Below are 22,361 nucleotides of genomic sequence, written 5' to 3'. Positions count from 1 at the left end.
TACAATGTAGAAAATACAAAAATTAAGAAAAACCCTGGAATGTGTAGGTGTGTCCAAACTTTTGACTGGTACTGTATGTCTATCTAATGTTTCTCTCCATGTGTGTTAGCTGGGTGTTTTCAGGTTTAATGATTGACTGAAGCTCTTTCCACAATGATCACAGCTGTAAGGCTTCTCTCCTGTGTGTGTTCTCTGGTGTGTATTCAGTTGTACTGATTGACTGAAGCTCTTCCACAATGGTCACATCTATAAGGCTTCTCTCCTGTGTGTGTTCGCTGGTGTGTATTCAGGGTACTGATTGACTGAAGCTCTTGCCACACTGATAACAGCTATAGGGCTTCTCTCCAGTGTGTGTTCGCTGGTGTGTAGTCAGGGTGGAAGCTAGAGCAAGCTCTTCCCACATAGACAGACATACGTTTTCTCTCCAGTGTGTGTTTGATGGTGTCTAATCAGGGAGGAAACTACAGCAAAGCTCTTCCCACACTGATCACAGCTATAAGGCTTCTCTTCCACTGTGTGTTAGCTGGATGTCCTATAGGGGTGGAAATCTACAGCAAAGCTCTTCGCACACTGATTAACAGCATAAGGCTTCTCACCTGTGTGTGTTCGCTGGTGTATTACGTTAGTTTTCCTGATAGAGCAAAGCTCTTTCCACACTGATAACAGCTATAAGGCTTCTCTCCAGTGTGTTTCGATGGTGTCTAATTAGGGGAGGAAACTACAGCAAAGCTCTTTCCCACACTGATCACAGCTATAAGGCTCTCTCTCCCTGTGTGTGTTCGCTGGTGTATATTTAGTTTTTCTGACACAGCAAAGCATTTCACACACTGATAACAGCTTATAAAGGCTTCTCTCCAGTGTGTGTTCGATGGTGTCTAATTAGGGAGGAACTACAGCAAAGCTATTTCCCACACTGATCACAGCTATAAGGCTTCTCTCCTGTGTGTGGTAACCTGGTGTCTACTCAGGGTGGAAGCTACATCAAAGCTCTTTCCACACTGATGCACAGATAAAGAGGCTTCACTCCAGTTTGTGGTAGCTGTGTGTAGTCAGGTTGCTTGACTGATTGAAGCTCTTTCCACCATCAAGGCAGGGGTAAGGTCTCTCCCCTGCATGAATTTGCAGATGAGATTGGAAGGCGTTAGAAGCAGTGAAACTCTTCCCGCACTGAGAGCAGCAGTACAGGTTTCTCCCGGGTGTGAAATCCACTGGTGAAATAATGAAATCACTCCTGCTAGTGAAACTCTTCCCACAGTCAGAGCAGCAGTGGTTGAGGTTTTCTTCCCTATACATCTCTGCTGGTGTTTCTTGGGGTGCTCTGGTCTATAGAGACACGTCTCTTTCTCGTCATCAAGACGATGTTGTTGAGGCTCCGCAGATGACAAGCCCATCCAACTGAGAGAATGGTATAGTGCTGTCCCCTGTGAAACAAATACATTGAATAACTATGTTTTTGGAAATATAGTCATAAAGAAATACTATATTTAAAAAATGTGTTTGTTATATAGCAGACTCTCTCTTCTCCAGCGCAACTTACAGGAGCAATTAGGGTTTAGTACCTTGCTCAAGGGCACAGACTGATTTTTCACCAAGTCGACTCAGAGATTTGAAACCAGCAACCTTTATTAGTGGCCCAACGCTCTTAACCACTAGCCTACCTGCTGCCCTTATCAATATAGACTCATTGGCCAGTACAACCCCCTCCATTCATGAAACTGGAGCGACAATTTACTGGCCACTGAGTGTTTACTGTTTATCAATGAATTAACAGAAATGCAGAATCAGATTTGTAATCTCATCCACACACCACATTGTTCTTACTTGATGAAATCAAATCTTCATCTCCCTCCTCGTGTCCTCCTTTCACAGTTCCACTCTGCCCTGGTGTTTTCCTGCAGTCGACCAGCCACACAGACAACCTCTTCAGACCCAGCAGTAAGGAGCTACCAGGAGAGTTGTGACCAGGGGACTCCGGCAGGGTGGAGGGGGACGGACTAGCTCTGTCCTGGTGACCACAGGAAGTATTGTACATAGTATATCATTAGACCAAACAATTGATTACTTTAGTCTAAATCTCTGATTGATTGGTGCATACTTGTAATATCGCATTTCTCCTGAAGTGTGTCACTGATCACTACTTTCCACACATTTTCAATCACTTAGCAAAATATTTCAGATGGAAGTGGTTTTTATATATATATTTTTTACAAATTTCAAATTGATAACACTTGGAATGCCCCGTCTTATGTTCAGAATGTTTGATTGAGCATTCATTGGAGTTGAACATCTTTCACCCAAGTTAATCTTAGTTAAATTCTGGGTTAAGTGTCACATAATTAGTCAACTGCTCGCTTAAGTTCTGGGTTCATAAGTGGAGAGATTAAGAGATGGTAGAACAAGGAGAAGAACCGGAATGAGAAGATCCACCCCCTCTTTCAAGATACAGGCTGAATGTCCCCTCCCCTTCCAACATGTGACAGATGGTAACACCTGCAAAATCATGATTGGTTCAAATAACCAGTGACACAAAACCTAAACACCAGAACCATTGCTGCTCGTTATCCCACTTTTAGAGCATGTTGAGAAAAATCTCAGTCTCATAGTTTCAGTATTCTTATACAGTACATATGTAACAGTATAACTTTAGACCGTCCCCTCGCCCATACCAGGGCGCGAACCAAGGACCCTCTGCACAAATCAACAACTGATACCCACGAAGCATCGATGCCCATCGCTCCACAAAAGCCGCGGCCCTTGCAGAGCAAGGGGAACCACTACATCAAGGTCTCAAAGCGAGCGACGTCACCGATTGAAACGCTATTTAGCGAGCACCACCGCTAACTAGCTAGCTGTTTCACATCCGTTACACATACATAGAAGAAACCATCAGTTATAGGGGTGTTGTGGCATGTAGTAGAAACCTACAGTAAAAAGGTATGGGTGTTGCCTGGTGCAATTTCCGCCCCATGTAACATTGTTCAAGATCCACTTTTCTATGTGACTTGTTACTGTAACAGCAGCCACATCTAAAAATCAACAACATTCAGAAAATGAGTGGAATAAACTGTAATTTACCACCCAAGGTTTTCAGCAGTACATTGTACACTACACCATTATTTCAAATTTCATTTTTATATATACTGTTTGTAAACTTGACACTTTATAATTTTGGTTTTGTAGATCAGTTTTTAGCAGTTTGATTAAATTATAGTAAAATGTATTAACAAATGACAGGAAATATTTTCAAAAGTAATCAATTGAATATGGCCTAAGTGTTTTGAAACATATTTTTGTGCTTCGAGTTGTGAAAATGTACCATTGGATTGGGCTAGTCATGGGCTAGTCATGGGCTAGTGGGAGTGAAGGGAAGTGAACAAGTGCACACTTAGGGAGGACGGAAAGATAACTAGGGATTCCTTAACATATTATGTAGGCAGAGGCGGCGCTAGCGTGAGGGCCATGGGTGCGACTGTTCCTGCAGATACATCAATAAAATACAAAGGATAATGATGTGAACATCCCATTATTTAACACTATAAGCATTATTTAACCCTACAAAACATGGCACATGTATATGATTGAATTAAATCCTGGAATTGGTCTAGGTGGTTGTTTCTTATTTTATAAAGCAATGTACCCTACTGTCAGTATACCTCCTTGAGGGGTCCCCTGGGACTGGTAGCTACGCTGCTGGTGGGGGAAGGAACAGGGTATTTATTTAGTAAGTCATTTATTAAGTGTTAATAGTTTAAATTAAGTTAACACACTGCCAGGACTTGAGGTAGGCCTACTTTAGAAGAATCCAACAATGACGCATTTTGTAGTTTTGTAATTTTAGTAATTTTACATGGTCTAACATATCTGTAGGCAGGAATTAGGAAACAAAATGTTCAAAAGAACAGAATAGCATATTCTGAGTTTAAAGGTAGTTTCAGTGATATGATGTAGGCTATATGCACAAAGTAAACAGCATAGTGAGTCAATAACATGGACTTAAGAAAGGCAGAACGAGTCACTTTAAATAATTCCACTTTAATAATGTTTACATATCTCATTACTCATCTCATATGTATATAGTGTATTCTATACCATCTACTGCAGCTTGCCTATGCCGCACGGCCATCGCTCATCCATATATTTATATGTACATATTCTTATCCATCCCTTTACATTTGTGTGTATAAGGTAGTTGTTGTGAATGTGTTAGATTACTTGTTAGATATTACTGCACTGTCGGAACTAGAAGCACAAGCATTTCACTACACTCGCATTAACATCTGCTAACCATGTGTATGTGACCAATAAAATGTAATTTTATTTTCGCAATAACCAAGAACGTTGAACCGCGAGGCTAAACTTCTCCAATGTTTTGGTCCCATGGCTACCATGCTGGAAGAGCATGAAGCATACCCTTTGCACAGATACTGTGAGTGACTGTGTGAGAGTGAAGTCTTGCATCTCGCTCATTGCAATATCTGCGGTGCTGCTTGTGGCATCGTTTTGCTGAGTCTACCTTTAATGTAGCTTATTTTACAGTCACTATGCAATTTAGTTTTCATTCTTATAGTAAGAATGAGAAACAAAAAACAACATTAAGTGAAAAGTAGGCATTGGTTTGAAGCTGAAAAAATAAATTCCCACGATCCCAAGTCCACCCACGATCCCAACTCCACCCACGATCCCAACTCCACCCACGATCCCAACTCCACCCATGCTCTACCAAGGTTTTCCAGCACACAGCTTTGACCTACTACAGTAGCTATGTTGGTCTATTGTACTTCAAACAATGATTATGCAGGTTGCTTATGAGCCAAACATTCTCAAAGAGCCCAATTCAGACTCTTAGAGGAGGTGGTCCCACAAAGTGATTTTTACCGCCTACATGAATTCATTGCACACCACACTAATCCCATTCCACTAACTTTTGAGGCTTTATGTTTTATTATACTGAGCAAAAATATAAAACGCAACATGAAACAATTGAATATATTTTTCTTCATATGAGGAAATCAGTCAATTGAAATAACTTCATTAGGCCTTAATCTATGGATTTCACATGATTGGGAATACAAATATGCATCTGTTAGTTACAGCTACCTTAAAAAATGGGCCTCAAGATTTCGTTGCGGTATTTTAGTGATTTCAAATTGCCAATCGATAAAATGCAATGGTGTTCGTTGACCGTAGCTTATGCCTGCCCATACCATAACCCCACCGCCACCATGAGGCACTCTGTTCACAATGTTGACACCAGCACTCCCTAAAAACTTGGAGACATATGTGGCATTGTGTTGTGTGACAAAACCGCACATTTTAGAGTGGCCATTTAGTTTAATTTAATTGTCCCCAGCACAAGGTGCACCTGTGTAATGAATATGCCGTTTAATCAGCTACTTGATATGCCACACCTGTCTGGTGGATGGATTATCTTGCAACAGAGAAATGCTCACTAACAGGGATGTAAAGAAATTCAACAAATTTGTACAAAACATTTTATAGAAATAATATTTTTGAGAATATGGAACATTTCTGGGATTGTTTATTTCAGCTCATGAAACATGTGACCAACACTTTAAATGTTGTGTCCTGTCCGACAGTGAAATATGTCTAGCTCTTACCATAGCTTGGTCTATGGAGTAGCTAGCTAGTGTTGCAAAAGTCTATTGCGTTGCATGCATTGTAAGGTAGCAGCGTGTCAATTTGGTTTTGAACTGATGTAGCTATGTCATTATTATTATTTATTTTTCATCCAGTCCTATAAATACTCCAAACAGCCTACTCGACCTCTGAGGCGTACGCATGGTCCTAAAGCACACCCGTAACACATTTAGTATTACATTCCAATGATAAAACTAGGGGGGACAAAGATGCAATTTCAGAATGTGGTGGGGACATGTTCACTCCATCCCCAGTGAACGTTGCGCCCCTGGTTTTTGGTATATTTTAGTTGTCACTAGTAGACTAAGCATAGGTGATTAGAGGATGTTGAAATGAAGCTTGAACAGTGGAGGCAGCGCCTGTTTTCTTTTTCGACTTGCGGTAACTCTAAATAAATAGTTGTTTAGTTTCCCGAAGTGTCAGAAACATTCACTTGCTTGACCATTCTGAAGGTCATGTAACTGTTACATGCAACATTTTTTGTGAACTTAACAGGACAAATGTTGCTCTCTAGTTTTATGATGTAACAAAGGTCTGGTTGAATGTAATTCTGCCACTGTCTTCTTGTCTCAGCTGAGTCAAGGCATATGAACTAACAGGTTATAACAACGCAATTATCACAACATGTAATATGGCTATTTTTCTGGCTTAGCTTCCCTGGTCATTTTACCCACACACCGCTACTGCAAGGTGTAGGCTTGGCCTCATTATTTCACCAAGGTAAAGTTGGTTTGTCAAAAGCCATTTAAAGTGGTATAAATCAATAACTAATTAACTGTCACAGAAACATAAAACTAGATATTATTTATTCTATAAATGTCTAGCACACTTTTACAACCTTTGTTTTGGGGAAAAATTCCAGTTTTGATTTGATAGAGGGCATGTAGTCTATCAAATTTAAATTTCTATCATATCAAAACTGGAATTTCTACTCCAAGCAAAGGTTGTAAAATTATTCTAGACAATTAATAAATCATACCTAGTTTATGTGACAAACGGTGAAATAATTATAGATTTTTACCATTTTAAATGGCTTTTGGCGAATGTCTGTTGAATGTCCGAATGTGTGAATATAAAACCAACTTTACTTTGGCCTCATTATTTCTCCATGGTTTCTGACTTTAGCTTCTCGTTGCCTTGTATTAAACAGTGTGCGATAGGCTAGTAGGCTACTTTTCTGAAGGACAAAATGACGTTTTTATTACAACCATTGTTTATTTTGTCCTGTTGTTCAAATGGAACGAATGAATGTGGAAGATCAAAGATGATGACTAGACCTAGACATGTTATACACCACAGTAGGAATATTGTTAATTAAAGTAAACCAAACTTACCCGATTCATCGTGGAAGCTATTCTTTCTTCAGCGTTTCTTCAAATATAAAAACGTGAGAGTAAATATGTAGCTAGTTTACACTACAGTTACTTTGTCACAGCATTCAGATAAACAGATAGACCAGAGCAATCAGGCGTCCTTTAAAATATCAAAACTAGACTTAAACTGTGACAAATAAATGTCTGATGTTGGCTAACCTTACTTCAGAAAGATCCTGGATAAGATTTAAATCTAGTAAAGTCAATTAAACGTTCAACACCTTATTCACCAAGAATCCTGTTGTCTGTTATCGTCTAACTCTACCCGATATCCACTTGAAACAACGTCCTCTTCGAGAGTCCAGATAGTTTAAATGTCTGAGGCCCAGTAATGGACGCCTATAAAATACCAGACTGTTTACAGCAGCGCTATCCGTGCAGCGAACCAGAAAAACCTGGTGTACGTTCAATCCGATGTCTGCAGTGTCCATGCAGCATTTTCAACAATGCAACCTCCGCAGTAGTCAGTGCATTACAAGCATTTCGCTACACCAGCAATAAAATATGTATGTGACCAATAACATTTGATTTGATTCATAATTCTTCCGCTTCACGGAGCAGACCAGAATCAGCGCCGTTGAGAAGGAAGTGGTCTTCTTCTTCTTTAGTGTTATGGCGGTCCGCAAACAATGACTATAGGTGCACGCCCCCACCTAGTGTGTTGGCTGTGTATCAGCCTACTATTCTGTATTATTAATTCATAACACTGAAAAACCAACTAACCCTGCACCCATTAAAACCTCATCATTATTCCACAACTTTGGCCCTCTGATCCTACACCAGGCCAGCAACCGGAAAGGACGAGATATTATCTTTCAAAACACCTTGGAACTCTTCTGAAGTAAAATATTGTACACCCAATTACTTCTCAACAGCTGCCACCACAACATCTATCCACTGTGATTTATATTCTATTCCTGCGGTACAGTTGACAACCATGGCCATGAACACCAAAACAAATAAAAAATACTGAAACATGTTATTCTTATCACTCTCTATTGACCTCTACCTAAACATATAACATCTTTCTCTCTATATAGCCCCACAGTGGACAAGTCATAATACCCATAAAACCTAGTGGCCAAACAGGGAAAGGGTTCCAATTGTTTTCCAACATTCATTTTTCCCCCATAGGTGATTTCCAATAGGCTTACCGTGACGAGACATTTCACATCGGCTACACTCACCCTCCTTTTGACCTCCTCCTCTTTCTGCAGCAACCAGTGATCCGGGTCAACAGTATAAACTTTACGTCCGTCCCCACGCGCGAACCAGTAGTCAAGGACTACACGTCAACAGTCACCCTAGAAGCATCGTTACCCATCGCTCCACAAAAGCCGCCGCCCTTGCAGAGCAAGGGGAACCACTACTTCAATTGATGTCACCGATTGAAACGCCACTAGCGCGCACCACCGCTAACCATTTCACATAGGCTACACAAGCTCCTGCACATCTCTTGCTGACACCTATTGTGTAATTTTAAAACTTGCCCATGACAGGTCACAGAATTGTCAATTTAAAGAAATTCAGACAATTTATTCAATACTACATTTAGCTGACATTAGATGGTTAATCCAGAGATGCTTATGTTTAATACTAGATCATTGAATGCAGGATATTAGCTTGTCACTTAGTCTTTGAATAAATTGATTAACAGTAAACCTAGATAGTTGTATCTCATAGTATTCCGAGTGGTGACTCAAGACTCGCGTGAAAATAAAAGAGAGCCGCACACTCTAGGAGCTCAGATGCTAAATGTAATTACCGGTGTCTGTAATCATCGCCAAGAGTGGCCTAATATCATTGGTTAATTCTCAAATATTAAAATGGCATACAAAGAACAACATACAAACAACAAATGAATAGCATACGATCATAGATTCATTTTAGACTGCACAAGCTTACAAACAATTACAATGGCAAAGTCACAATAATCACAAGAATGGCTTCAGATCAAAGTCTACGTTGAGACCGAAGGGAGCAAAGGTCTTCAAGTTAAAGATCCAGGCAGCCTCTCGTTTTAACAATAAATTATCAAGGTCACCCCCTCTAGGGAGTGTTCGATGCCAATATAACGCAGAGACGAAATCGAGTGGCCTGCCTTCAAAAAGTGGGCCGCAACTGGATAAGTAAAGTTTTTGCACCTAATGGTGCTACGATGCTCTGAGATACTTACTTTTATTTCGCACTTTGTTTTACCCACATAATTTTTACCACAAGGACAAGTTATAAGATAAATAACTGCCTTAGTGGAGCATGTGATAACACCTTTGATTGGGATCTGTTTCCCTGTTTGTGGGTAGCCAGATAACAGATGGCTAATTACATTGATATGCTTTGGAATGTCTAGGCAGCATATCAGGAAAGCAAGCAAGACTTTAGTTTAGATAAACAAATGTAGTTCGCTAGCTAGCTAGGTCGATAGCTACCTTACATCAGACATCCTCTACGCCGATGTTGGCTTATTGGATGCTACCAAACAAATGTAATGGGATGAAAAGAAATAGTGATAGCACACAGAAAGCTGCAATGATATAGAACCCATTTTCAACTCTTGGCACATTGACCTTAAAAATGTTAACCCCAAGTGAGCCCCCTGACTCATTGACTATAAATAAGGCCTACAGATGAATTCAGGTCTTTTAATCAATGTGTGCTTGTGTGTGTTAGTGTATGAGTACAGGTGCATAGGTTTGTGTTTGTGGGTTTGCATTAGGAGGGTAGTATGTGCATTAACATAAGTGAAGTAACACATAAAATATTGGTTTAGGTGTTACGATATTCATTTAAAAAGTTGTTACTCACCTGATAACTTTTTCCACTTAATGTGTTAAAAAGAATGTGTTCTTAACTGACTTGCCTGGTTAAATAAAGGTAAAAAAGAAAATTAGGAATATTTGAATCAATATAGATATATAATATATACAGTTTAAGTGATAACTTCTTGTTTAGAAGATAACGGATTTAATTTATTGATCAATTGAATACATGAATATACACCTATTGTTGAAACATTATTCTACATAATGACATTTAATAATATCATGAGTATATGAAAAGATACAATTATCAACACGCCCCCACACATGGGTTCACTGACATTTCCTATGATAACATTTCTCCATTTAGATGTGTGATATTACATAGACACAAGGGAGACCTGATCCTAGATCAGAGCTGTATATTATGCTCCACAGAGGTTACCATGGTGATCAGACTAAGGCAACTGTTTAAGAATGGGAGATGGATATGACTGTTCACTAGATGTTTTCTACTGATCCTTTATTTATGTATCTGGAACCGGTGTCAGATAGGAGGGAGAGGAAATACGGCACATTTTTGCTTTTTGGTGTTTTCTCATATTCCCTAAATGAGCAAAGCTCTTTCCACATAGACAGACATAGGGTTTCTCTCTAGTGTGTGTTCGCTGGTGTGAAATCAGGCTCCCTGATTGACTGAAGCTCTTTCCACAATTATCACATCTGTAAGGCTTCTCTCCAGTGTGTGTTCGATGGTGTCGATTCAGGGTGGAAGCTGCAGCAAAGCTCTTCCCACACTGATCACAGCTGTAAGGTTTCTCTCCAGTGTGTGTCAGTTGGTGTGTTGTCAGGTGGACTGACTGATTGAAGCTCTTCCAACACTGATCACAGCTATAGGGCTTCTCTCCTGTGTGTGTTCGCTGGTGTCTAGTTAGTTTTTCTGATACAGCAAAGCTCTTTCCACACTGATCACAGCTATAAGGCTTCTCTCCAGTGTGTGTTCGCTGATGTATAGTTCGTTTTTCTGATACAGCAAAGCTCTTTCCACACTGATCACAGCTATAAGGCTTCTCTCCAGTGTGCGTTCGCTGGTGTGCAGTCAGGGTGGAAGCTAGAGCAAAGCTCTTCCCACATAGACAGACATAAGTTCTCTCTCCAGTGTGTGTTACCTGGTGTCTAGTTAGGGAGGAAGCTACAGCAAAGCTCTTCCCACACTGATCACAGCTGTAAGGTTTCTCTCCAGTGTGTGTTACCTGATGTCTAGTCAGGGAGGAAGCTACAGCAAAGCTATTCCCACACTGATCACAGCTATAAGGTTTCTCTCCAGTGTGTATTCGCTGGTGTGTAGTCAGGTGGACTGACTTATTGAAGCTCTTCCCACACTGATCACAGCTATAAGGCTTCACTCCAGTGTGTATTAGCTTGTGTGTAGTCAGGTGGACTGATTTATTGAAGCTCTTTCCACACTGATCACAGCTATAAGGTTTCTCTCCTGTGTGTACACGCTGGTGTACAGTTAAGGCTCTTGCACTAACAAAGCTTTTCCCACAATCAAGGCAGGGGTAAGGCTTCTCCCCTGTATGAATTCTTACATTCGATTTGAAGGTGTTAGATGCAGCAAAACTCTTCCCACACTGATCACAGTGAATAATGAAGCCACTCTGGCTTGTGAAACTCTTCCCACAGTCAGAGCAGCAGTGGTGAGGTTTCTTCCCTGTACGTCTCTGCTGGTGTTTCTTGAGATGTTCTGATCTGGAGAGACTCTTCTCTGTCTCCTCAGCAACATGTTGTTGAGGCTCCCCAGACGATAAGCCCCTCCCACTAAGAGAACGATGGTTAGGGGTGTCCCCTGTAAAATAAAGACATTGAATAGTTAGTATTTGTTTATGGACCCATATTTCCAAAACCTATAACTTTTTTTTATTGTTATTTAGCAGGTGCTCTTATAAAGAGCAATTTACAGGAGCAATTAGGGTTAAGTACCTTGCTCAAGGGTGGCAGGTAGCCTAGTGGTTAGAGCGTTGGACTAGTAACCGGAAGGTTGCAAGTTCAAATCCCCAAGCTGCCAAGGTACAAATCTGTCGTTCTGCCCCTGAACAGGCAGTTAACCCACTGTCCCTAGGCTGTCATTGAAAATAAGAGTTTGTTCTTAACTGACTTGCCTGGTTAAATAAAGGTAAAAAAAATAAAGGGCACAGACAGATTTTTCACCTTGTCGGCTCAGAGATTCGAACCAGCAACCTTTTGATTAGTCGCCCAACGCTCTTAACCACTAGGCTATCTGCCGCCCTTATCATCAATATACACTCAGTGAAGTGGCCAGTTTATTAGGCACACACCCCTCCATACATGTATACTGTTAATCAATGAATTAACAGAAGTTGCAGAAGCAGATTGTGTTCTCATCCACACACCCCATTGTTCTTACTTGATGAAATCAAATCTCCCTCCTCGTGTCCTTCTCTCACAGTTCCACTCTGCCCTGGTGTTTTCCTGCAGTCGACCAGCCGCACAGACACCCTCTTCAGACCCAGCAGTAAGGTGCTACCAGGAGAGTTGTGACCAGGGGACTCTGGCAGGTTGGAGGGGGACGGACTAGCTCTGTCCTGGTGACCACAGGAAGTATTGTACATAGAATATCATTAGACCAAACATTTGATTACTTTAGTCTAAATCTCTGATTGGTGGCTGCATCCTTATAATACCTCCTTTCTCCTGAAATGTGTAATTGTTCACTACTTTCCACAAATGTATAACAATTCTAATGCTCCGTCTTATGTTCAGAAGCTTTGATTGAGTATTCATTGGAGTTGAACACATCTTTCACCCCTGAGTTAATCTTGGTTTATGCAGAACTAATGTCTCATGAATTGGTCAACCGCTCAATTTAGTTCTGGGTTCATATGTGATAAGAGGAGAGCTTAAGAGACGCTGGAACAAGGAGCTCCACCCTCTCTTTCAAGATACAGGCCAAATATCCCCTCCCCTTTCCAAAATTCAGAGGACGCCAACACCTGCGAAAATGTGATTTGTCATAATAACCAGAGGAAAAACCAAAACACCTGAACTACTGCTGCTCATTATTATGTAGTATTTAAAGCTAAATCCATCAATTTGTTTTTACTTTCCCCAGAAATTAAATGAATATCAATTTATACAGTTATCCCCATGTACAATAGAGCCACGTCTTTCTGGTGCCATTTACAGCTTGTTTCTAGCCTAAAGTGTTGCAGAGTTATTCTGATGTTTTTCTGGTGCTAACAAGCATGCAATGAACAACGTGCTGTTTACATCTATATTTGCTCACCCTTCGGAAAATCAGATCACGACTCAATCCTACGTATTGTACAGATATTCCAGTAATTCTATACACATACTGTCCATAATGTCTATACATCATGTGATGGAAAATGTTATCATGTGAAGAGCAGTCTTCAAAATGTTCATAGTGTTATAAATAATCCTTGGTTCCTGCCTGTACTTGGTAAAAATATGAAGGGGGGCAACATGACCCCCTCCTCAGGACCTTCAGAACGACCAGAATATGTTCTATAAGTTAAGACAGGAGGCGGTGCCAGACACGTGTCCTGGAACCAACCCTATGAACTATGACTTTGTAACGTGTCTGTAACCAGTATATAAGAGATCTAATGGGACTGCCCTGAGGGAGATACCTTCAGAACGGTACTTTATGCATCTTAAGTTTGACTTTGACCTCTAGAGCGTGCTGATAATAAACAATGATTCATTTAAGATTGACTTTGAGTGTCCCTGTGTAGAATTTACACGACTATCTCATCACATCTACTACAAGACCAAAAGTATGTGGACACCTGCTCATCAAACATCTCATTCCAAATGCATGCGGTCCCCCCTTTGCTGCTATAACAGCCTCCACTCTTCTGGGAAGGCTTTCCAATAGATGTTGGAACATTGCTGCAGGGACTTGCTTCAATTCAGCCACGAGCATTAGTGAGGTCGGGCACTGATGTTAGCCGATTAGGCCTGGCTCGCAGTCGGCGTTGCAATTCATCCCAAAGGAGTTTGATGGGATTGAGGTCAGGGCTCTGTGCAGGCCAGTCAAGTTCTTCCACAGCTAGCTTGCACTTGCTAGCTAATTTGTCCTATTTAGCTAGCTAATTTGTCCTAGGATATAAACATTGAGTTGTTATTTTACCTGAAATGCACAAGGTCTTCTACTCCGACAATTAATCCACACATAAAACAGCCAACCAAATCGTTTCTAGTCATCTCTCCTCCTTCCAGGCTTTTTCATCTTTGAACTTATAAAAAAAATCCCTGATTGGCAACTACACTTTTACCACGACAACCGGAAAAACACTGTCTTTCAATCACCCACGTGGGTATAACCAATGAGGAAATGGCACATGGGTACCTGCTTCTATAAACCAATGAGGAGATGGGAGAGGCAGGACTTTCAGCGCGATCTGCGTCAGAAATTGGAATGACTTCTATTTTAGCCTTTGGCAACGCAACACAACACAGACGCTCGTTGGTTGCGGGTGCAATAATTGAATAACATGGATTTCTACATTTATTTTGCGACGCTCGCACACGCAATGTGTCCGGTCTGGTCAGCATGTTACACCACTCCAGCCGAGGCTTGGCATTGCGCAAGGCAATGCCGGGGCCAGCACGGGGCGCCCAATATTTTTTGGGGAATGGTGACATTTGCGCGATCGGTTTTCTATCGTTCATTTGCACGTCACGTCAATGATATCATGTCACCGTGTGGGACTGTGGTTCAATTAACCTTGTCGGAGTGGGCGCCCTGATTCTAGTTTGGGAGCTAGGCAGGCTACTGCCTGGGAAGGTCAAATCACTCAAATCAAATCAAATTCATTTGTCACATACACATGGTTAGCAGATGTTAATGCGAGTGTAGCGAAATGCTTGTGCTTCTAGTTCCGACAATGCAGTAATAACCAACGAGTAATCTGAGGTTGACTCAGAAGTACGAGATGGGGAAGTGGGACAGGGGTAGCTTGACCTCAGGTCTCCCCACTGGAAGCCCGAGGTAGGGGGAGCGGGGGATTAGTCAAATCAGTCACACTATGAAATGCTACCAAATAAACCACAAGTCATTCATAATACTGTTAATATATAGTTTCACAGACATATTGTTGCATTTTTTTCTGGTTTGCGAAATCGTTAAGAATAATATAAAACAGTGTTTAAATGCAAATTCAGGGGCACTTCTGAAATATTTTGGAGCACCCTCTGGCATTGGCCAGGATGAGGTGCCATCTACCTTCTCAGCCACACAGGCCTCTTCAGAAATGATCTCGGAGCCTAAGGATGAGGAGCCGTCCACCTCCTCAGCCACACAGGTGTCTCCACAAATATTGTCTGAGGATGAAGACCCATTTGCTTCCACTTCTCCCCAGCAGGATTCTTCAGGTGGGTTTCTGTGCACGCACGTGTGTGTGCATCCCTGCGTAACAAACAGAATAAACAATCTCCCTTTCGCAAAGTTTCCATATTGTAGGTAACAATGATGATTTTATTATTACTGTGTATGTATGTGGGATGTTCCACCACTATAAATGCTGTGAATAACATGTGCTCTCCTTTAGAATCGCCTGTAGAAGCATCCCACCAAATTCTGCTGCTGAGGATGAATCACTGTCTACAGATCCTGCTGCTGAGGATGAATCACTGTCTACAGATCCTGCTGCTGAGGATGAACCACTGTCTACAGACCCTGCTGCTGAGGATGAATCACTGTCTACAGATCCTGCTGCTGAGGATGAATCACTGTCTACAGATCCTGCTGCTGAGGATGAATCACTGTCTACAGATCCTGCTGCTGAGGATGAATCACTGTCTACAGATCCTGCTGCTGAGGATGAATCACTGTCTACAGATCCTGCTGACTGACAGAATTCAGACACAGCTAGTTTGCACAGGACCAAGTGAGGTACCACCTAACTTTGTTTCCCCAAGGAATGAGAGTGAAGGAAGAAGTTGCCACCACCAGTATTTCAGGAAGACCTTGGTGAGTGGTGAAAAAAATCCCTAGAAGTTGGCTGGTGTATTCTGAAAAAAACAACAGCCTTTTCTGCTGCAAACTAAGAAGAAAACTAATTTGGGAAGCTCAGGACTTGTGACGTTCTTCATAAAGATGAGACCAAGGCGCAGCGTGAGTAGAGTTCCACATAATATTTAATAACTGAAACTCAAAACAACAAACAATCGAACGAAACATGAAGCTATACGAATAGTGCAGACAGGCAACTAAACATAGAACAAGATCCCACAAACACCAAAGGGAAATGGCTACCTAAATATGATCCCCAATCAGAGACAACGATAATAGCTGCCTCTGATTGGGAACCATATCAGGCCACCATAGACATACAATCACATAGACCTACAAAAAACCCTAGACAATACAAAAACTAGCGTATCCACCCTAGTCACGCCCCGATCTAACCAAAATATAAAGAAAACAGAGATATTAAGATCAGGGCGTGACAGGACTGACAGACTGGAAACATGCAAGTTCTTTATCTGACTTCACACGACAGCAGTTCAGAACACCAAAACATGGAAAGAACTGGCAATGAGGATCACAAAAGGGGAAACAATTGATAAGCATGAGATGGCACTTATTGAGGCTGAGAGGATAAGATGGAGAGAGGTGTTGACACGTCTGACTGCTATTGTGCAGTCTCTGGCAATTAGAAATCTGGCACTAAGGAGACACACAGAAACACTCTACTCTCCATCAAATGGACATTTCCTCAAAGAGGTTGGACTGATGGTACAATTTGATCCAGTCATGAAAGAGCACCTTAACTGTGTCCAAAAAGGGACCTTGAGTCACACCACCAGCTACCTTGGCCACCAAATACAGAATGAACTCATTGATTAGTTGAGCAGCAAGGTCATTTCAATAATGCTGAGTGACATCAAGCTGGCAAAATTCTATCATTCTAGATTGCTCCTCAGATGTCAGTCACACTGAACAGTTGTCAGTTGTGATTAGAATTGTGTCACTGAAGGAGGAGCCCCACATAAAGGAACATTGTATGGGGTATTTGGAGGCAGAGGAGTCCACAGGGCAACATTTGGCATCCCTGATTCTCAAAAGATTAGAGGAGCTAAACATTCCGTTTGAGGACTGCAGAGGACAGTCTTATAATAATGGGGCCAACATGCGATTCAAAAACTAAGGTGTCCAAGCCAGACTCCTGGAAATGAATCCAAGAGCTCTATTTGTGCAATGTGGGGTTCACACATTGAACCTGGTTGTGGCTGATGCTGCTAAAAGTTCTGTCGATGCCACAGGTTACTTTGGCATCTTATACTGATTATGCTGGTGTAACCGATGTGAAATGGCTAGGTAGTTAACGGGGTGCACGCTAATAGTGTTTCAAACGTCACTCGCTCCGAGACTTGGAGTAGTTGTTCCCCTTGCTCTGCATGGGTAACGCTGCTTCGAGGGTGGCTGTTGTCGATGTGTTTCTGGTTCGAGCCCAGGAGCGAGGAGAGGGACGGAAGCTATACTGTTACACTGGCAATACTAAAGTGCCTATAAGAACATCCAATAGTCAAAGGTATATGAAATAAAAATCGTATAGAGAGAAATAATCCTATAATTCCTATAATAACTACAATCTAAAACTTCTTACCTGGGAATATTGAAGACTCATGTTAAAAGGAACCACCAGCTTTCATATGTTCTCATGTTCTGAGCAAGGAACTTAAACGTTAGCTTTCTTACATGGCACATATTGCACTTTTACTTTCTTCTCCAAAACTTTGTTTTTGCATTATTTAAACCAAATTGAACATGTTTCATTATTTGAGGCTAAATTGATTTATGTATTATATTAAGTTAAAATTAGTGTTCATTCAGTATTGTTGTAATTGTCATTATTACAAATAAATAAAAGAAATCGGCCAATTAAATCGGTATCAGCTTTTTTGGTCCTCCAATAATGGGTATCGGCGTTGAAAAATCATAATCGGTCGACCTCTAGTATGAATGTCGAGGCCGTTCTACAACAAAAAAGGCAGAGGTCCACAAAGCGGCACTTTTCATGCGAATCATTTGATGAGCCTTTGAGTGATGCCCTGAAGAAGCTGGAGGTGACATTTTTCAATGTTGTTGTTGATGCTGCAACCTCAGCCCTTCAGGAAAGATTTTCCACACTGGAAAATGTGGGAGAGATGTTTGGAGTGCTGTCGACCTTCCGAAGTCTCTCAAATTAGGAGCTGACGGAACAATATGACACTGCACTATAAAGAACACTCAGACTTGGATGCCAGAGAGCTTGCACAGGAACTGAAAAATTGCCTGACTTTCCATCGGAGGCCATAACCCTGCTTGAGCTGCTGATATTTATACATGAAAGGGAGCTCTCAGAAATGTATCCAAATTTGTGGACTGCTCTCAGAATTTGTCTTACTCTTCCAGTGACCGTAGCTGAAGCAGAGGAGCTTTCAAAGCTGAAAGCTTTGTATGGCTCGCCCAGGGAGCCATACAAGCTCGAACCGCGACTGGCTCAAGGTGATCTTAGGCTTGTGTGCGGCTGCTCAGCTATGGAAACCCATTTCATGAAACTCCTGACGAACAGTTGTGCCGACATTGCGTTCAGAGGCAGTTTGGAACTCGGTAGGGAGTGTTGCAACCGAGGACAGATGATTTTAACGCGTTACGCACTTCAGTACTCGGCGTTCCCGTTCTGTGAGCTTGTGTGGCGTACTCCTCGATTGAGCCATTGTTGCTCCTAGACTTTTCCACTTCACAATAACAGCACTTACAGTTGACCGGGGAAGCTCTAGCAGGGCAGACATTTGACTAACTGACTTGTAGGAAAGGTGGCGGTGACACGTTGAAAGTCACTGAGGTCTTCAGTAAGGCCATTCTACTGCCAATGTTTGTCTATGGAGATTGCATGGCAGTGTGCTCATTTTTATACACCTGTCAGCAACAGGTGTGGCTGAAATAGCCAAATACAATCATTTGAAGGGGTGTCCACATACTTATGAATGTACTGTATTTATACTCTGAAACTAATATTTATATATTTCTGAATTCCATTCTTTTACTTTTAGATGTATGTAACATTATTGTTATGAATTGTTAGATATTACTGCACTGTTGGAACTAGGAACACAAGCATTTCGCTACACCTGCAATAAGATATGCTAAGTATGTGTATGCGACCAATACAATCTGATTTGATTTGTTTTCCCAGCAAGATTGAGTTGTGTCCTGTCTGACAGTGAAATATGGCTAGCGTTTACCGTAGCTTGGACTATGGAGTAGCTAGCATTGCAGAAGTCCATTGCGTTGCAAACATAGCTATGAGCGGCATTTGGACGTGAACTTGCTATCGTTAGCTAGCTTTTCTGTCGATGTTCAGCTGTTGTCTGCTAGCAAGCTAATGGCTTTAGTTATTTGTGTAACAAACCTTCCATCAACAATTACAGCTAGCTACATTTATTTGCCTTTTCGTTAGATAGCTAGCTACATAGGCTAACTTTAGCTAATAGCAACTGTATTGTTGCCAAGCATCCAAGTTGCTGACCAGGTTAGATAGAACTATAGATAAATTAGTTAGTTAGATTTGTCTGAAACTTAGTTGGTATTGCCAGAAATGCTACAAAAAGTTATTAATGGACAGAAATGTGCACGCAAGAGTGATACATTATAAATGTAATAAAAACTGTTTCATCTACAAAAGGTAGTCAAATAAACATTTAAATCCAATGGTCACTTTATGGAAGCTAGTGTCGTTTTAATCCGCTGCAATCATTTTTACCAAATCGGCGCAGAAAATACTGAACACTCACGACTACAATATAATGGAATATAAAACAAAATAATTTGTGTGATGAACATTTTTATCTTAGCAAGGAAGCCAAAGACAACAAAAACTAAAAGTGTGTACTGTATGACTGACTCATAGACCGTTCAGGGAACATGAAAGATGAGGATGGCATTTTATCTACAAGTTAAGGTGAGTCAACATGTTTTTTTCTACTCGCAATGCACACACAGAAATCAGTACCATGGATAGACGCATCATATTTAGCCTAAGTTTATCTAACTAAATCGTTTTTGGCAGGGGTGCAACATTTAGAAGTGGGGGGGACAAAAAAAATGCTAATTCAGAATGTAGGGATGTCCCTTGTCCCCAGTGAAAGTTGCACCCCTTGTTTCTTTTTAAATCTTTTAGTTGTAGTAATGTAAGCATAGGTGATTAGATGATGTTGAAGTTTAAATTGTGCTTGAATAGTGGATGAAGGGCCCGTTTTCTTTGCGACTTGCGGTAACTAAATCAATTGTTGTTTAGTAGTCCCAAAACGTTGGAAACATGAACTTGCTTGATCATTCTGTAGGTTGTAACTGTTAACTTAACAGGACAGATGTTGCTCTCCGGTTTTATGATTTTAACAAAAGTCTGGTTGAATGTATTCTGCCACTGTCTTCTTGTCTCAGCTGTGTCAAGGCTTACTAACAGGTTATAACAAACAACGCAATTATCACAACACAGGTTGTAATATGGCTATTTTTCTGGCTTGGCTGACGCTTTTACCCACGCACCACTACTGCAAGTTGTAGCTTTGCCCTCATTATTTCTCCATGGTTCTGACTTTACCTGCTTGTTGCGCATTGCCTTGTATCAATCTGTGTGCTTTAGGCTAGTAGGCTACTTTGCTGAAGGACAAAATATCCCAAGTGTTTATTACCACCATTGTTTATTTTGTCCAACTGTTCAAATGGAACGAATGGATATGGAAGAACAAATATTATGAAAAATAGGCCTTGACATTTCATACACCACAGAAAGCATATTGTTCATAAGTCAACCAAACTTACCCGATCCGTCATGGAAGCAACTGTATTCTTTCTTTAACGTTTCTTCAAATAAAAAACATGACAGTAAGAGTAACGTTACGCTACAGTTACTTTCTTTGTCACAGCGTTCAGATAAATAAAAGCTAGAACACACCTTTTTAAATATAAAACTCGATTTAAATTGTGACAAATAAACGTCTCATTTAGACTAATCTTACATTAGAAACATCCTGCAAAAGGATGTGGACATGTATTTGGTTTGAAAACTAGATAGAGGATGTTAACAAAGTACTTCCTGTTGATGCTTTTCAGCTTCTTCTGTGGTGTTTAAAAGGTGCCGCCACCTACTGTATATAGTCATCAACACCTCTCTTCAAGTGGGACACGCGGTTTAGGGAGTCATTTATTGTTAGGATATAACTGCTGTATTGCCTCGATGATATATAGTATGTTAAATTCATGTCAAAACAAATTGGCATGATCAATATATCATGAATCTATTTAAACTTTAAATGATTTTGTATCACGTCTTTTGTGTCATCCTCAATGATTGCAAATGCATTATGTCCACGTGTGGTTGTATTGTTTTTACATTTGCAAGTTACATCAAAATTAAAATCAAAACAAATCTTTCCGAGTTCCCAGTTGTCGTGAACTCATTGAAGTCTGACATTTCCCAGTTCAGTTTCCAGTTGTTTTAAACGTGGCAGAAGTCCTGCTGGATTGACAGCATGGCCAATATATTCAACAGTTTCTGGCCCACGATGTTGTATGTGTATGTTTATCCTTTTAAGCTTGGAAAAGAGAGCAGACTTGGACCACACACCCTCTCCACTGAATAGTAGGCTAGTGATTGCTTTGCAACGCTTGCAGTTATACACTGATTCCTTTCAAACTACTCATTGTTGAATTTGCTATTTCCAACTTGTTGTGTAATGTTTATGTCCAATGGCTGATGAGCACCGATACGTATTATCTATAATTTATCTTCACTCTTTGGTCCGACTCATCCCAAACCATCTCAATTTGGTTGAGGCCTGGGGATTGTGGAGGCCAGGTCATCTGATGCAGCACTCCATCACTCTCCTTCTTGGTAAAATAGCCCTTACACAGCCTGGAGGTTTGTTGGGTCATTGTCCTGTTGAAAAACAAATGATAGTCCCACTAAGCCCAAACCAGATGGGATAGCATACCGCTGCAGAATGCAGTGGTAGCCATGCTGGTTAAGTGTGCCTTGAATTCTAAATAAATAAGTAAGTGTCACCAGCAAAGCACCACCACACCATAACACCTCCTCCTCCATTCGTCACGGTGGGAAATACACATGCGGATATGTTTTAATCAATTACTTTGTAACATAATTATATTTAGTATAGTTTCATCTAAAAAGGATAACTTCAATGTTTTACAATTTAAATGTTTCTGAAAAATCACTGAGGATGGTCCTCCCCTTCCTCCGGAGGAGCCTCCACTGATACACACCCCCAACAGACACCAGTTAGTCACCCAGATAATCTCCTCCTTACGAATACCCAACGAGCTCAAAAAGGAACAAATCACATAGCCAGATAACAGATGGCTAATTACATTGATATGCTTTGGAATGTCTAGCCAGCGTATCAGGAAAGCTAGCTAGATTTTGGTTTAGATATACAAATGTAGTTTACTAGCTAGCTAGTTTGTTAGCGACCTTACATCCGATTGTCCTCTTTTCTGCTGCTCTGATGTTGGCTG

The 22,361-nt window shown here is 40.9% G+C and overlaps 1 protein-coding gene and 1 long non-coding RNA gene across 3 annotated transcripts; both read right to left on the bottom strand.

The window, feature by feature from the left end:
• Positions 1-1,737: 1,737 nt before the first annotated feature.
• LOC116359996 (uncharacterized) lies at positions 1,738-7,627 on the bottom strand. The gene is made up of 3 exons (XR_004206855.1): positions 7,253-7,627; positions 6,993-7,029; positions 1,738-2,005 (listed from the first exon to the last, which is right to left on the bottom strand). It is a non-coding gene; the product is annotated as an uncharacterized LOC116359996 (long non-coding RNA).
• Positions 7,628-10,008: 2,381 nt separating this feature from the next.
• LOC116359995 (zinc finger protein 2 homolog) lies at positions 10,009-20,923 on the bottom strand. 2 transcript variants are annotated; one of them, XM_031814361.1, is made up of 3 exons: positions 20,649-20,923; positions 12,219-12,396; positions 10,009-11,639 (listed from the first exon to the last, which is right to left on the bottom strand). In XM_031814361.1, the coding sequence occupies exons 1-3, from the start codon at positions 20,658-20,660 to the stop codon at positions 10,318-10,320; spliced, it is 1,512 nt and encodes a 503-aa protein (XP_031670221.1). In that variant the 5' UTR covers positions 20,661-20,923; the 3' UTR covers positions 10,009-10,317. The 2 variants fall into 2 exon arrangements, with proteins under 2 accessions (XP_031670221.1, XP_031670220.1); XM_031814360.1 differs by lacking the exon at positions 20,649-20,923 and having other exon boundaries at positions 12,219-13,635.
• Positions 20,924-22,361: the final 1,438 nt, after the last annotated feature.

This window comes from Oncorhynchus kisutch, unplaced genomic scaffold (assembly GCF_002021735.2).
Source record: "Oncorhynchus kisutch isolate 150728-3 unplaced genomic scaffold, Okis_V2 Okis06b-Okis10b_hom, whole genome shotgun sequence".
Lineage (NCBI taxonomy): Eukaryota > Metazoa > Chordata > Actinopteri > Salmoniformes > Salmonidae > Oncorhynchus > Oncorhynchus kisutch.
This window is presented reverse-complemented; position numbering and strand designations above follow the sequence as displayed.

Bases quoted from the DNA above. Each gene is read 5' to 3' on its own strand.
- LOC116359995 (XM_031814360.1), bottom strand. From the start codon at position 12,423: ATGTACAATACTTCCTGTGGTCACCAGGACAGAGCTAGTCCGTCCCCC. The intron at 11,640-12,218 runs GTAAGAACAATG...TTTATTTTACAG, and splicing joins GGGAGATTTGATTTCATCAA to GGGACACCCCTAACCATCGT.